Source organism: Oryzias melastigma, linkage group LG13, assembly GCF_002922805.2.
Source record: "Oryzias melastigma strain HK-1 linkage group LG13, ASM292280v2, whole genome shotgun sequence".
Taxonomy (NCBI): Eukaryota; Metazoa; Chordata; class Actinopteri; order Beloniformes; family Adrianichthyidae; genus Oryzias; species Oryzias melastigma.
The window spans coordinates 8,118,834-8,133,982 of record NC_050524.1 but is presented as its reverse complement, the minus strand read 5'-3'; the positions used below and the strand labels follow the sequence as shown (position 1 = coordinate 8,133,982).

The window sequence follows — 15,149 nt, the reverse complement described above, 5'->3', positions numbered from 1 at the left end:
GCAACCTGACGGTGTGCTTTCCATCTCCATACTTTTGATCAACAAGCTCAACACCGCATCCAAACCCTCCTTGTATTTTTCCTCTGTGATTTCACGTCCGACCTGAAGGAAAAAAGACCATCAAACAACAGCGAAGCATTATTTAAGCTGCAGCAGGAGCAGACTCATTCCAGTCTGCAAGTGTGGTCACACCAGATAGAAACTGTCCTCCTTCTAGAGTGTTCCACAGAACTGCATCGTCTTCTGTTGGATCTACAAGGATTCACCCTAAAATGATAAAGCAGAAACACAGTATTAGACAAAATGTAAAAAAATTAAATAAATAACTGTTGCATTTGGATGTTGCTTCTACCATAAACGGACTGAAGGCTTTATCACACTGCCACTAAGTACATTTTGCACGTAATGTAATTTTGGTTTTTAGTGATACATGCGGTGATATCTGTAATTCATAAGTATTTCATGTGTCCCTCATTCATCGGTCTGCACAGATGCCCATTCATTGTCATCGAAGTACAAAAAAATCCAGCAACGATCAGAAAATTCATTGAATTTCTTCACTTTGACAATAAGAGCACTGGGCAGAAATCACATCACGTCAGCACCCTGGACATCAGCCGCCACGGTTCCTCGAGATGGTTTGTTTTTTTTTTTTAAAGTGGAATTCTCCTAGTCTGGACTCTGGACCAGTTTTTTTTTTTTTTTTTTTTTTTTTTTTTTTTTTCGAAATTGAGAACTAGTATATTTACGAACTTTGTTTTTATTAAATAGTCACATCTCGCTAGGGGTGTGCCAAAATATTGATATTGCGATATATCATGATATTTAGTCCTGCAATTGATTCTCGATGGGTTCTCATCAAGTACCGATCTTTTATTTTCATTTGAAGAGGCTGTAAAACGTTATATTCATCATCCTTTGGTGAGACGTTCCTTTGGAGGTAGATGGGGTGAGTACTTCAAGACTGGTTGTCTTGGTTTGAGGACAATGCTAGTTAAATACAGAGTATTACCGGTACTAATTTCCGCAATGATGCACAAAAGTGTCTATTATTTGTTGCACAAAATAAGACACAAGTTGTTTATTTTGATTGGCTTCATGCTCAAAAATAAAAAAACGAGTTCTATATAATGTGAGTTGTGATTTTTACCTATTATCGCAGTATCGCGATATCATTGATATTGTGAGCCATGTATCGCGTATCCCATCATATCGTCAAGTACCCAGTGATTCCCAGCCCTAGTTCTCGCATCAGTCACGCACAATTGCGTATATTTGGCACATAAATTGCATATGAACTATGTAGGAACTACGCACATATTGAATTATTCCCAACCAACCAAAACTTTGGAACTGCTCAAACCCAAATTTACGTAGAAACGCGTCAGCCGTGACCTTCGTCAGACAAACCTACGAATTACAAATATCACGCATGTCACTAAGGACCAAAGTTGTGCACTAATCACAAATGAATTGCATATAAACAGTGCAATAATCCCGCACAGTTCCCGCATGATTTGCTTATTATGTGACGGGTATGTAAATCAGCCGATCATTCACCCCCAGTGTCCTGTGGCAGGCAGAATGCAGATCGAGAGAATGCGACTCTAAACGTGGACCAGGTCCTTCTCACACACACACACGCACGTCTGGTGGGCTGTGTGGGCAGCTGACTTAGAACTTTAATTTTAAAGAAAACATCACAAGGACAAGTGGCGGGTGCTGTCCATGGTACTGACAAATTGTGATTTTTATTTATTTATTTATTTTTTGCCCAGTGCTCTGATTATCTAAGTTAAGAAACTCAATTCATCTGACCTTTGCGTGGTTTATTGGTACACCTTCCGTGTTTTAACATGCTTCATTTGTGATACATCTGACATTTTTACATTTAAAGATCACAACTTTTTCCACATATGACCATTTTTCCTGTGTGAAGCATGCTCAAAATGTACGTAGCAGCAGTTTGATTGTGCCTTTAAGCAAAGCACAAGAAGAAATCCTACTTTTTTCCTTTTAAGTAAAAGTCAATTTAGTGCCTTTACAAGATTTCACTGCAAATATGAATTTATGGAGTGGAAGTACGTAGTACATTGTAGCAATTTCTTAAAGACCCACTCTGATGAAAACCTTGTTTTTGGGGCTTTTTTTGTACATGTTCTTGTGACATTTTTCTCATGATGAGAAAAAAGAAGTAATTTGAAAAGAGCATATTTGTGATGTATAAAATCCACTTTCACATAATTATACCTAATGTTTTTTTTCATACAGGACTTCATTTGGTTAGGTTGGGTTGAGGTTGTGAGGGACTGTAAGCTAACAGTAGAGAGTGTAAACAGAGAGCTCTCAGGAACTGGAAGGAAATGAGGGGGTGGGGTTACTACGCGACAGCGGTCCCGCCCACATTTCACTGACAAACTTCAAATGAACTCCTGACCCTCTGCTAAAAATGGCATAATCATAATGAAAGACCACTGGGAACACTTTTACAAAAGTCAGTAAAGAGAAATGTAGCATTTTCAGAGTCAGTAAGTATTAATCCTAAAAAAATCATTTTATATTAATAGAACAAGTTTAGTGGATTTGTATTTTCGCAGGTACCAAAGAAAACAACACATCTAAAAAAGAAAAAAAAAAAAAAAAGATTTTTTTTTTTTGATAATTAGCAGCAAGTGAAAATTTGTTTTATTTCACTTTTTTAATTTGGTGTTGGTGATTAAGTTCTAACATAGTAGTTGTTTTTTTAGCATTACATTTCACATCAACTAGTAATAATTGGTTTGGCAGAGCTAAAGAAAGGATTAGCAGCCTTAAAGACACAGACTTTAGTGAGAAATGGAGGTGTCCAAGAATTGTTGTTGATAAGCCAGATGGGAAAAAAAAAAACTTTATTAGAAAAAAGTGTAAACAATGGAAAAATTGGGAAAAAATATAACCGAGATAGGGTTTGCAATTTTTTCAAAACTGGAACGCTCCAGTCTGCAGAAACTTATCTCAGTTTTGCAGTAATTCAGTATTAATTGTATTTTAGTAATTTTCTCAAATTGAAACGGTGCAAAATTGGAAATATGTCAATTTGTTTACCATCATTTCCTTTATGTGCTTTTTGTTTCTGTCATATTTTTCCTGCTTCCTTTCATTTTTTTTTTCTAATTACCTTCCCAGGACTTTGGGCAGCAATTCTAAGATTTAACTGAGAGATCACATTTTGACACGGTTCAGTCGTGTTATTTGATTTCTAGTTTTATACCAAACGTGGGGACAGCCCAGCAGCCCCAGTCATACAGTAAATATAGTACAAGTTGAGTTCACCATTTTTTAGGGGAATTTAAGCAAAAGGGAGATAAATAAATTGTGAAAAATCTCCAAAAGCTCAGTGAAAAGTACTGGGATTCTGCTACTTCTGAAGCATCTTAGTGATTCATTTTCTTTCTTTGTGTTATTTCCTTTTCGTTCATGAATAACAAGCAAAAACACACCACACAACAATGAAAAGCACATCCTAAAATGACAGGCCAAGGTGGTCACTTTGTTATAGATGCTGTGTGTCAGTCAATGTCATCCTGTAATGTGGTATCGGCAGGTTCTAAATGCGACGTCTCCCCCGTCGTTCCCCCAGTGATGGAATATCAGGAGCAATGATTTATGATTGTTCAATTTTTCATTTGCTTCTCTTCTTTATGTTGAACTTCCTTTTCCCTGATATTTCAGATAAATAAATAAAGAAAAAGACAAATGCAAAAAAAAGAACAAAGAGACTTCCTTGGATGCGATGACTAATTTAAGTAGAAATCAGAATTGTAAAAATAAAGTTGCAACCAGAGGGAGATGTCAAAATAGAAAGCAAACCCACAGAGAAGACTGCCATCTACAAACTGTTGTTGGCACAAGGCAGGGTGGCAGACACCGGTGTTACGGTGTTAGGAGGATGACACTGCTAATGGTTTAAATTGGAATTAAAAATAACTACTATCATTTACTTTGACTTCTCCTTCTGATAATGATAGACAAACACTGCAAGGAGCCTTTTTTTTTTACTTTCTTTCCTTGTCATTTTTTTGGCATGCAAGAAAATCAACTCTTTTTATTTTTTTATCTGTATATCAAACCCTGCTATTTTTAAAATACCCAGGCTGAGAGTGAGTAAGGGTTACAACCAGGGGACCATTATAACATTATTTTTATTCTTTTTTACTTTTTTGCTTGTTTGCATGCGTTATTTATTAGCAAGGATTTCAGTCTAATATTTGCTATAATTTTTTATTATTTCTAATTTTTGCTATTTTTTTTTTTACTATATATATTTTTCTAAAATTATTTCTAATTTTGCTTTATTTTTATTTCTAATTCTTGCCATATTTTTTTCTAATTTTTTGCTATATTTGTTTATTATTTTTGCTATATTCTGTTTAGATTTTTGCCTTGATTTCTTTTTTTCTGATTTTTGTTATTTTTTTTCTATAATTCTTCTTATTCTCGAATTTTACAATTTATTTATTTATTTTTTTTTGCTACAACTTTTTTCAATTTTTGGTGTAATCATTTCTAATTTTCACCATCATTCAAAAAATTAATTCAAAATTCAAAGGTTTAAAATAATTTAGAATGGAAATTTAAAGGTTTAAAAGATCTGAATGAAAATTCAAAAGCTTAAAAAATTCAGAATCTGGTGGAACAGAAAAACTTCCATAAATTTAGATTTTTTTTCCATTTTAGGTTCTGTTTTGTTTCATGACATAAATAATTAAAAGGTACTATTTTAGAATTCGGGAAATGACTTCAACTCTCAGTTTACACTCTGTTTTCAAAGAAATGCAATTTAAAAGGTTTGGTTTTATTAGTAATTAAGTATGTTGTAATTAGAAACTAATCATTTTTCCGCTTTTTCCAATTCTTTATAATTAAATATGAAAGAAAATACTTGTTTTTTTTTTTTTATTTGCCAATATTGCAAGAGCAAGATGTGATGTATAATATTTAATAACAACTCCTCCAATGTTTTCAAAGTGTTCCCAGTGGTATTTTAATTATGATAAATCCATTTTTGTTATTTGCAAACTAATGTCATATTTTATTTCTGCCCACTCATAGATGACTGGAATAAATTCTCCCACCCCTACGCCAAGAAGGAATTTGGTAAATGGGAACTAATTCTTCCGCCAAAGCATGACGGGTCCCCAGCTGTGGATCATAACTCCAAACTGAAGGTACAGCATCCTTGCGTGTGTGTTTTCACGCCCTCCATGGGCGTCGCCTGGCCATGACGGCACAGGCAGCTGTCGCCATCATGTCCGTGTCGGTTCCCTGTCGCGCGTTGTCTCATGAACCAAGTAAAAAACCTGGCATGTTGTCAGCAACATGTCATGCTTGCCCTGCACAGTGCTGTGTGTACACAGATTGCACAGTGGAGAGTAGACACACCTGAGGAGCCCAACTGATGGCTTTGTTTTCAGCTCCCATCTGTGGCAGGTATCCCTCAGGGCATTTTGCCATGTTTGTTTGCCGCAAAACACAGCCCACAGTGGGTGGACGCCATTGGTTTTTAAGCTCTAGTAAATAATTCATTGGGGTTAAATAGGGGTACAAAATGCACCTCCCTTTATGCATTGTCTGGGCACGGTTGAGGGGTAGCACAGAAATGAAATGCAAGCTGCAGAGTGGATGGCACTGCTACTGCACTCTCCTTGGGACTTGCTTGCACACTGGCGCTCCCTGGCCCGCCTGCCCAGCTTCCATTGTCAACGGAGGTCAGTTTAAGGATGATAAGAAGCAGATGGAAAAGCTGGCACCTGGCCTTTCCGTGCGCACCCCTTCTAACTATGAATGGCCATCGCGCTGTGAGCTCCACTTTAGAATTGGTTCCAGAGCAGTCCCTCGTGAATGCACAAGCCCGGGCCCAATCACTCTCACAGAGAGCAGCTTGCCCTTCCATCCCTTTTGTTCCGAGCCCAATTTGTCTCCGTAAACAAGTAGTGTCCTTTTTTGGGTCTAGTTTTACAATGAGAGCTTTGTAATTCAAGCGAAGATGTGAAGCGAACCATTTTAACACATCATTTTAGCCACACACAACTACTCCGCGTTGGGTTTCTTCTCAGTCCAAGTTTTTCTTTAACGTACTAAATTCCGGCCAATTTGTCTGAGGGACCACCGCTCCGTCAGGCTTTATGCCAGCTCATTTATTTAACTATCTTTTTCCTAATTCTATAAACTATGGAGCATGTCATAAGGGGAGCCAGGCAGCTAACCCCTTGGTGGCCTGCCCATAATGAAAAAACCCCATCGGGGAGTCTGGCTACCAGCTCACAGGCAGGTGGCATTGGAACAGTCATTACTTCGCAACAGTAGCCAGATTTAGTTGGGCTCTAATGCCTGTTTCTGCAGGGGACAAATCAGGGTGAACACATACTGTGGGTAACACTACAGCATCGATTTCCTAGTGAGTCTTTCCAACTCTCACGCTGCTTTTCTCCTTTCTTATCTGACAATGGAGGCAAAGTAACTTGACAGATTTCCAAACTATGTTTATTTTGCCCCCTTCCAATTCTGAATTGCAGTCATAATGGATGAAGCCCAAAAGGATAATGATTTATATGACCTTGTTTTCTTTCTTTCTTTTTTTTTCCCTTCTAAAATGCTCCCCGCCTTAATTCCCCTCAAGATGGGCCAGTAAATCGCTGCGTTAAAGCCAATAAAAGAGTTGCACTCTTCACAAAGCATAATCACCTCTGAATAAAAACTTACTGCAACAAGTCTTCTGGTCAATACTGCAGCTTTTTAACCACTGCACCCCGCTGCGTCTCTGTGCCAGTGTGGGAGATGTTTTCTTTTTTTTTCTTTTTGAGCTTTTACATTGGCGAGCAGGGACTCACTTCCTGTTAGGGGGATGCTTTTCATTCTGACACGTTTTTAAAAATGCCTGCCTCGTTGGCTGAACAATCTTCAGCATCTCGCTGTATAACAGATGGGGGGAGTAGCAAGAATTTTATAGTGTAAGCTCTCCGCAGTTAGAAGGGTAAATAATGCTGACAGTAAAATCACATGCAGAGAGCATTTTTTAAACCTTTTTTTTTATGATTTGTGGATTTTTCGAGCTCTACTGGTGTTTTCTTCCTATTAAACTGTTTTCACTCTTCTTTTCTTGTTGACTGTAGTGTTGTTGTTCTGCAAGATAAAACCTATTTACTCTGTTTACACAGGTGGTTGTTCACACCGGTGACGGTCAGCGCCTCTACCGGATCTCGCCTTGGGCGAAATATGTGACGAGGGACGAGAAAACTGTCATCTATGACTGGGTTCACTGGGATCCTCCTCATCCTTACGTCGTAAGACTGAACTTTATACTGTGCTGCCCCAAATGATCAATTCCTCTGGCAAATTTTGAACAATAGAAATGAAAATGAAATGATTATTTTTTTTTATTTCACAAAAATGCCCCTTGAGTCTCTTCATGTCACCCTCTGGAAGACGCCTGCCCATTTTCTAGTCAAGAACAAACTTGCTAGTTGATTAAAAGTAACTTTAATCAAAATTTGCTAGATGTGTTAAAAATTCTGGGCTTTTTAAAATTTAAGTTAGCTAGGTTTCTGCATTTAGAGGTTCCAGTTTGCAAATAAATAAGGACGTATTAAAAGTGTTTCCCTATATGCTGACTGCACAGGGAAACCACTTGTTCTCTTGGTGCCTTGTAAACTTTTCCATTTACTGAAAGAATGTAGGCACAGGACTTTTTATTATATTATTTTTTCAAACATTATCGTCATGATTTCAATCATAAACTACAAAAAAATCATAGAAATGGTTTAAATTTTTGCATTTGTTTTTCTGTAAGAAAATCAGCTTTTGTACGGTGGCTCTGAAGGGCAAATCACATCAACAAATGACTCGAAGCAAAAATTTATAAAAGGGAATCAAATATAAAAAAAAAACAAAGCAAAAAAAAAAAAAGATTCCAAAATGTGTTTTTTTTTGTTTGTTTGTTTTTTACGTTTTGGTTTCGGAAATTTTTTTTTGTTGTCTAAAATGTATTGCTTTTTTTGTTATGTTATTTGTTATGCTGTTTTAATTGATGTGATCTTTAAAATGTTTTTACGTCAAGTTACTTGTTGATGTGATTTGCTCTTCAGGGCCATTGTACATTTGATCTCCAAGAAGTTACTATGTAGTATTTGGTGGAGACTATTTTGTTGATAAACCCAAAGTTTTTTTTATTTTTTTTTATCCATTAGTCATCAGGCATATATATCTATATCTATACATTCCTGGAAGATTTCTGTCCTAAATCTGATCTGAACCCTAGAAATTGTTTGGCCGTCGCATGACATTTAAAAAAAACTAGACGATATAGGCTTCTTTATGACCTTAATGCAGTGTTTCCCAGCCATGGTCCTTGGGGAACACCGTCCTGCATTTGTGTCATGTTTCCCTGCATGAGCACTCCTGACTCAGCTCATCGTCAAGCTCTGCAGAAGCCTGATAATAGCAGCCATCAAAGGCAGGTGTTTGAGGAGGGTTAGAATGCAGGACAGTGTACCCAGAGGAGCAGGGATGGGAAACACTGCCTTAATGGACTTTATTAGCCATCCCCTTGTTTGGGTCATTGTCATACTTCATTGTCCTGGTTAATGAGAGAATATTCTCATCCAAGTTTTAACTATACACCTGAGTCAGCTGTGTTTGTTGCAGACTAACAGCTTGAGGTAAAGCTCTTGTTTGTAGGACAGAATTTGAATCGGTTGTGGTGTTGTGTTGGTTTGTTTAGCATTTGTAGTCACAACTCCATTGACATCAATCACACGCTCCTCCAGTGTAGTTCTGGCTGAGCCCTCACTTATCACAAGATCATTCTAGCCCTTTAACAGCAGTCGTTAAGGACCACTATCCTGCTTGATTATCTTGCTTTGATCACTTGGACCTGATGTGTTCTGCCAAAAAGAAGCCACACTGTGTTGGAAACATTGACTGTGTAGAGAACTGGCATAGACAGTATATGTTGTCTGGACGAAGCGGTTGTGACATCACTCTTAGAAATTGCCTTACCTCCAGCTCTAGCAAAATGAAGTCAATTCAGAGAACTGGACTGAGTGGCCTCTCTCTCTTCACGTTTCAAATAGGAAGTACCTGCTGGTTCCAAGAAGCCAAAATCCCATTGACTTTTATTTGTCCCTAAGTTTAAAGGACAGGGCTAATTGTATCAGGACCACATACCCCATATATCAGAACCAGAATTATTGTTGGTTATGGAAGGTTGCATACTTGTTTACCTGAAATGCAATTTAATTTACAATATAATTGTGCTTTCTGGAGTGATTTTAGCATTTTCTTCTGACTTCTTCTGAAGAAACTTTGATAAGAATTGCTGATATTTCTCTTTGTAAGTGGGGTAGCATAAAAAATCATTTGGAGATCAGAAAAAATCTTGTCTTTAACGTTCTTTGTTTTCACTTAAAGTAGATTTTGTTTTGTTTTTAGATTTTAATCTCACAAAAGTTGAATGTTTTGTCCCTTTTATCGTGTTTTTTTTATTTCAACAGTGTGAATCCATCTGTTACAATTTTAACTTAACACATTTCTCACTTGTAAAGCTATTGTTAAAGTGGATTCTTGGTGCGTACTGATTTGAGGAGATCTGAATGTGTCTTGATGCCACTTAATGTCCTTAGCTGAAGAGTGAACTAGGAAAAGAGCCAAGAGGCCATCAAAGTTCACCTTACTCTTTTTATCGCTCTTTATTTGGCACCGTTTTAATTAGAGGAGCTCTTTCATTGGCAGTATATTTGTTTTATTTACAAGAGACTTAATCATGCACTTCAAATATTGGGTTCATGAGGCTTTCTGGGCAGCCATGAGGAAATATTGGATGTCTGCAGGATAAGTAGCTTTCCTGTTGGGTCACACATTAAAAATTATTGATATGGAAGTGTTGCAGATATATTCGGGGTGTGCAGTTAAGACCTAGATCTCGACTTAACAGTTTAGTATCAGTCAGCAAATGTAATGTAGTGTGCCAGACTCTGCCTTCATTTCTGTCCACTCTTGGTTTCCTCTCCAGCATATCCACCCTCGGCCAAAGAAACCCACAAGTTTGAGGATATACGAGGCTCACGTGGGCATCGCTTCACCAGAGCCAAAAGTCGCCTCTTATTCCAACTTCACAACAAATGTGCTGCCTCGAATAAAAGACTTGGGTAAGATATGGGCAAAGTCTTGTTTTATTAGATACTCAGTCTAATCCTCTTCCCGCCACTTCAAGCTTTTGTGGACTCAACTTGAGAAAATTTAACATCTTCGCCAGCCAAGTTCTGAGCCAGCTTTTTTTCTGGGTGAGAAGCAGAAGCTGAGGGATTCAGGACAGTTTTTTTCTTTTTTTTTTTTTTTTTACTCCACTGTTTCTTTTAAATAAAGCAGCCAGTGTCTCCATCCAAACTGGCCTCTATAATAGCTGACATGCCTTGCTGCTGAGAGTGCCACTGGTCTTCCAGGAGGAGTATTTTCCAAGGCAGACCTGTCACACTTCCTCTGCATAAAACTACATCAGCGAGTCAACACCCTGTTTGCTGGCAGGACATAAAGGGATCCCTGACCAATGGGCAGTGTTTTGTAAAAAGGGCCTTCACAGCTCAAGTCACAGCACACAGCCAACCTGACAACTTGTTTCCATTTCAGACAGCCACTGTTGACTCAGAAGGCCAGCAGTAAAGCAAAGTCTTCCTCCTACACATTTGCACCTCAGTCAATGACAAGTCTGAGACACGGTTATGTTTGGAGCTAGCTCAAATAATAATTTGTCAACCAAAAACGGTAAAAGCAGTTTGATAAACAGGAAATTTAATCAACAACTACAATTTAGCTTAATTTAAACATTAAACCTTTTGATTTTAGACTTGCTGAGCAGTTGAGTTTTCTGCTTTTTAGGAAATCGTTACTGTTTATATCATTAAAGTCCAACTCCAACCATATTTTTTTTTAGTTTTTACCCAAAATCAAAAATCCATTGTTGTTTATTTAAACATATTTTATCCACAGTGGGAGTAGCTCATTAGAAATCCAATTTTGGGTTATGGGCGGGACTGTTGGACAGATCAACCCGCTCCCCCTTAAGCTAATATCACAAGCGCAAACATAAAGACGAACAATATTGGATCAATCCAGTCGAACAGTTTTAAACCAGAATTGCCACTTTCTACAGAGTGTCTAACACTCATCATGCCTCGCACACCTAAGCATGAGCGGGGCAGGGTGCGAGCAGGGACTTTAGCACGCCCATTTCAGTAGCTGTGCCTTTAGTCCGAGCATTTTCTAGCATCTGGTTTTCGATCCAACGATTTGAATTAAGAAATACTTAGAAATGCAGTTGTAATCGTAAATTATTTTAGTTTGGTTCTCTACTATGAGAAAAAATGCTACAAGAGCATGTTAAAAACACAAAAAGACAATTTTCATCAGAATGGGTTTGTCTGATGAAAATTGTGGCATGTTTCTGATGATAGAAGACATATACTATACTTATAATTGCACTTTTGAGTATTTCTTCATTCAAATCGTTGTGAATCAAGAGCAGATGAAGAAATGCAGTTAAAATAAGCTTGTAGTTGTCATATATAGAAACTCCAGTGGGCTTGCTCCGCTCCATTCTAATGTATCCACTTGTAGACGACTAGAAAGAAGACTCAATCATTTTCCTCGACCGAGATAAGATCTGAATAAAAACTGTACGGATGTATAGCTTCAAAATTGCACACCGTTTATATTGCACCGCTAATGTTAGGTCAGGGTTGTGACCTGCTGTGAGCTAGTGGTAGAGCATGTAAACAGATGGTTGATGGGAAGTGGGGGTGGCGTTGCTATGTGCCAACGGTCCACTGTTTGCTTTTAATTTTTAGCTTGTTTATACAGTTTTCACTAGTGAAGGATATCAAGACATCATAAAAATAAAACGAGCATAAACTAAACTAAGAAACAGCACACAGAGAAACAAAAAATAGAGGAAAATTTCTAATGGACTACTGCAGCTCTGCAGAAACCATGTCCAAAAAATATGTCAGGTCTTTTTGTTTGTTTGTTTTGAATTTTTGCAGAAAAACAACATAATCGTAATTAAAAGACCGCTAGGAATGCTTTTAGAATATGTCAAAAGATGGTCTGAGTGAGGCTTTAATTTATGAGCATCAAAGAGTACACAAGATACTGTAATACAGTTAAACTGTGAATGACTTGCACAATTGTTATTGCAGTTTAACTGTTGAATACATTCTGTTGCTCTTTTTTTAATGCAAAAGAAGTCAAGATTGTTTCCACCAGCCAAATTTGTATCTAGTCTTCTAATCTAGACAATCAATTTTTCACTTCGGTGATACAACAAGCCTCAGGCTAGGATCTTATGACTGGTCAGATAAAGCAGGAAACATAAGATTTTAAGAGAAAAAAATTGTCACAGGGAAGAAAAGGTTCTTTTGCATCACTAGTGTATGGATTTCTGGTAAAACTAAGAAAATATGTTGGATTATCTCATATTAAACATGCCCTTTTTCAAAAACTCAAATGAAAATGTTAAAGTTGTGTATTACAGACAAATAACATGGAAATGTAGATTATTTCTTATTTTCTCATGAATTAGTCTTGTTTTGTTTGCAGCTGGCAGTCACTCACAAAGTAGTCCATCTCTTCTTGACAAACGATGAAAACTAAAAACAACAATTTAAGATAAATTACTGTAATAAACAAAAAAAAATGTGACCAAACATGTTCTTTCATGGATGAAAACACAGACGAAGATTTAACCATCATCTGTCTGAGATATGAAGTTCATGAAAATTTACCTCCACTCCAGTTGCCATGGATATTATAACCATCAGAAGTGAAAAGAACATTTTTGAAACCATAGATTTTTTTTTTTTTGTTATAAAACTAGATTGAGTGGTTTCTTATTTTTAGTTTTCCACCTGCCTCAGACAGGTAAAATATAGCATTACTGAAATGTTCCAGGTAGCTGCAGTGACTCGATGAGACTTGACAGAAAAGCATGGCTGCAACTCTCAGCTTGTTGTGAGCTTTCATAACCCAGTGAGATACAAAGCTGTCCTTGGTGCCTAGTTTGATCATTTGATGTTGTACACCACCAGATTTAGTGCATACATTTACTGTAATAGGGTGGTAATTCATTATTTATCTATTTTTTGTTCCTACAAGAACGTTGTAACCCCTACAACCCATATTTAACTCTTTAAAGTTACGTACACTCTGGGCATGTGATGTGCATTTGAGAATGAACTGAACGCAGGTTCTAGAGATGTGGAAAAATAGTAGCTATATCCTAATTCCCCCATAATCATTTTATAGTGCACTATATAGTGCGTTCGCCATTTTCTAGTGCTGTCCAAATCTTATTCCATAATCGAGTGCACTAGAAATTTCCCAGAAGTCTTTGCGAAAAACTAGCGTGCATCAACAAAAAACATGTTTAAATGTAATTTTCGAATAAGCCATACACATTTTCACCATCAGAACACAATGGAGTCATAAATAAACGTCGTGAAATGTTCGTATTGATTCGATTTTGACTTCGTGAAATCGGTGACGTCATATCCAGCGTTTAGAAAAACAAAAGAAAAGTAGTGAACATCATGTCTGAATTGCCTTTTTACATAGGTCAAATCTGAATTGCTTCCCTACCCCTACAGCTACTCCCTACCCCTACATTTAGCCCTCCAAGCTGAGAGTTATGGAAAAAAATTCTGTCATCAAATTTGGACAAAACAAACACTTGATGACATCATCAATAATCCCAGGTCATTGATGTTAGCGCGCATCTGCCAGTGCTCAGAAAATACATATCAGTTTTATAATTTCAAAAAGTCATGCTAAAACAAAAAGTAACTACTTACATTTAAATTTAAACTTCTTTGCTTCACGGGAACACCCACGTGAAGAAATGCGATTTTCTTCAATGTTACAAGCACTCGCTGGTCACCCGGCAGAAGGATAACCAGCCCCAAGTCCCAATGAGTCCTCTAACCCTTGTGCTATCTTATGGGGTCCAGATGACCCCACCCTTGATGATGATTGATGTGTGATCCCCCTCCATGACAAATGTGGACACAGAACCAGTGAAGATAAAAGATCCTTGAAAAAAAAGTTCAGCCCGCGGTCTTGTGGGGTCCAGATGACATCACTTTTAATGTAAACATGCCACAAGGGTTACAAACGCTTTCGGACAACACTACATTTCGAAATGCCCCAATAATTTGAGCAACAGGGAGTAATCAGATGGGTAGGAAAGCAATTCCGATTAAGTCATACTTTACTGAAAGTGACTGCTTGAACATGTGTCGCAGAGGCCTTTGTAAACGTTGCATAATACTTTATGTTCCCTGCGACGTCTAAACAACACATTCTCTTTGAAGTACCGTAACTCTTCTACCATATACCATGAAAATGAATCAGTGGATTTGACAGCAAAGAAAAGCAGCTTTTCATACCATCTTTGCTCGATATTCAACACATCAATAATGTAAAGTTTTTGATAATGGCGCCAATCATTTGATTTAAATTGATAGCGTAAGAACGTCACTACTTCACTGTGTCACACATCAGCCCAAGGCTGCTTTTCTTGGCTTCAGAATCTACTGGAAGTATGTTCATTTTGTAAACGGTTGAAGAGTTACGGTAATCAAAAATAAGGTTTTGGTGATAAAGGGGTTAAATCATTAAAAATTAGTTTTATTTACCATCACTTAAAATGCTATCAGAATAAAACTATGTTTTTGCATCTCAAGTCACTGTTATAAAAAAATGCAGACCTTACTAAGTTAAAACATAATTAATGATTGTAAAAAAGAACTCTATAGGGTTTGAAAGCATTTTGAATTTATCACTTGGTGGCCAGTTTATTGCACAGGCTTTGGATAAGATTTGAGCAGCAGGTGTCTATTAAATAAATCATTATCAAAAAACTGACAGTATGTGACAGTAATATTACCCCCTCCAGTTATTTTAGGAAAAAGTGGCCTTCCAAAGAGTCGAGAAGTAATGCTCTTAATGACAACTAAGCACCAGGGTGTTAAGAACAACTGGTATCATGCTTACGGAAGAGGATTAGGGCCACTGAAAAAAAAAAAATTCTGAGAATTCTGAGATTAAAAGTCAGAATTCTG

The 15,149-nt window shown here is 37.3% G+C and overlaps 1 protein-coding gene across 1 annotated transcript in view; it reads left to right on the top strand.

Moving 5' to 3' along the window:
- Positions 1–15,149, top strand: part of gbe1b (glucan (1,4-alpha-), branching enzyme 1b) — a 149,694-nt gene that overhangs the window by 19,476 nt on the left and 115,069 nt on the right. The window contains exons 3-5 of the mRNA XM_024277525.2: positions 5,092–5,207; positions 7,197–7,322; positions 10,049–10,184. Of these exons, the coding sequence (XP_024133293.1) occupies positions 5,092–5,207; positions 7,197–7,322; positions 10,049–10,184 (378 nt within the window). The remainder of the gene's footprint in view (positions 1–5,091; positions 5,208–7,196; positions 7,323–10,048; positions 10,185–15,149) is intronic.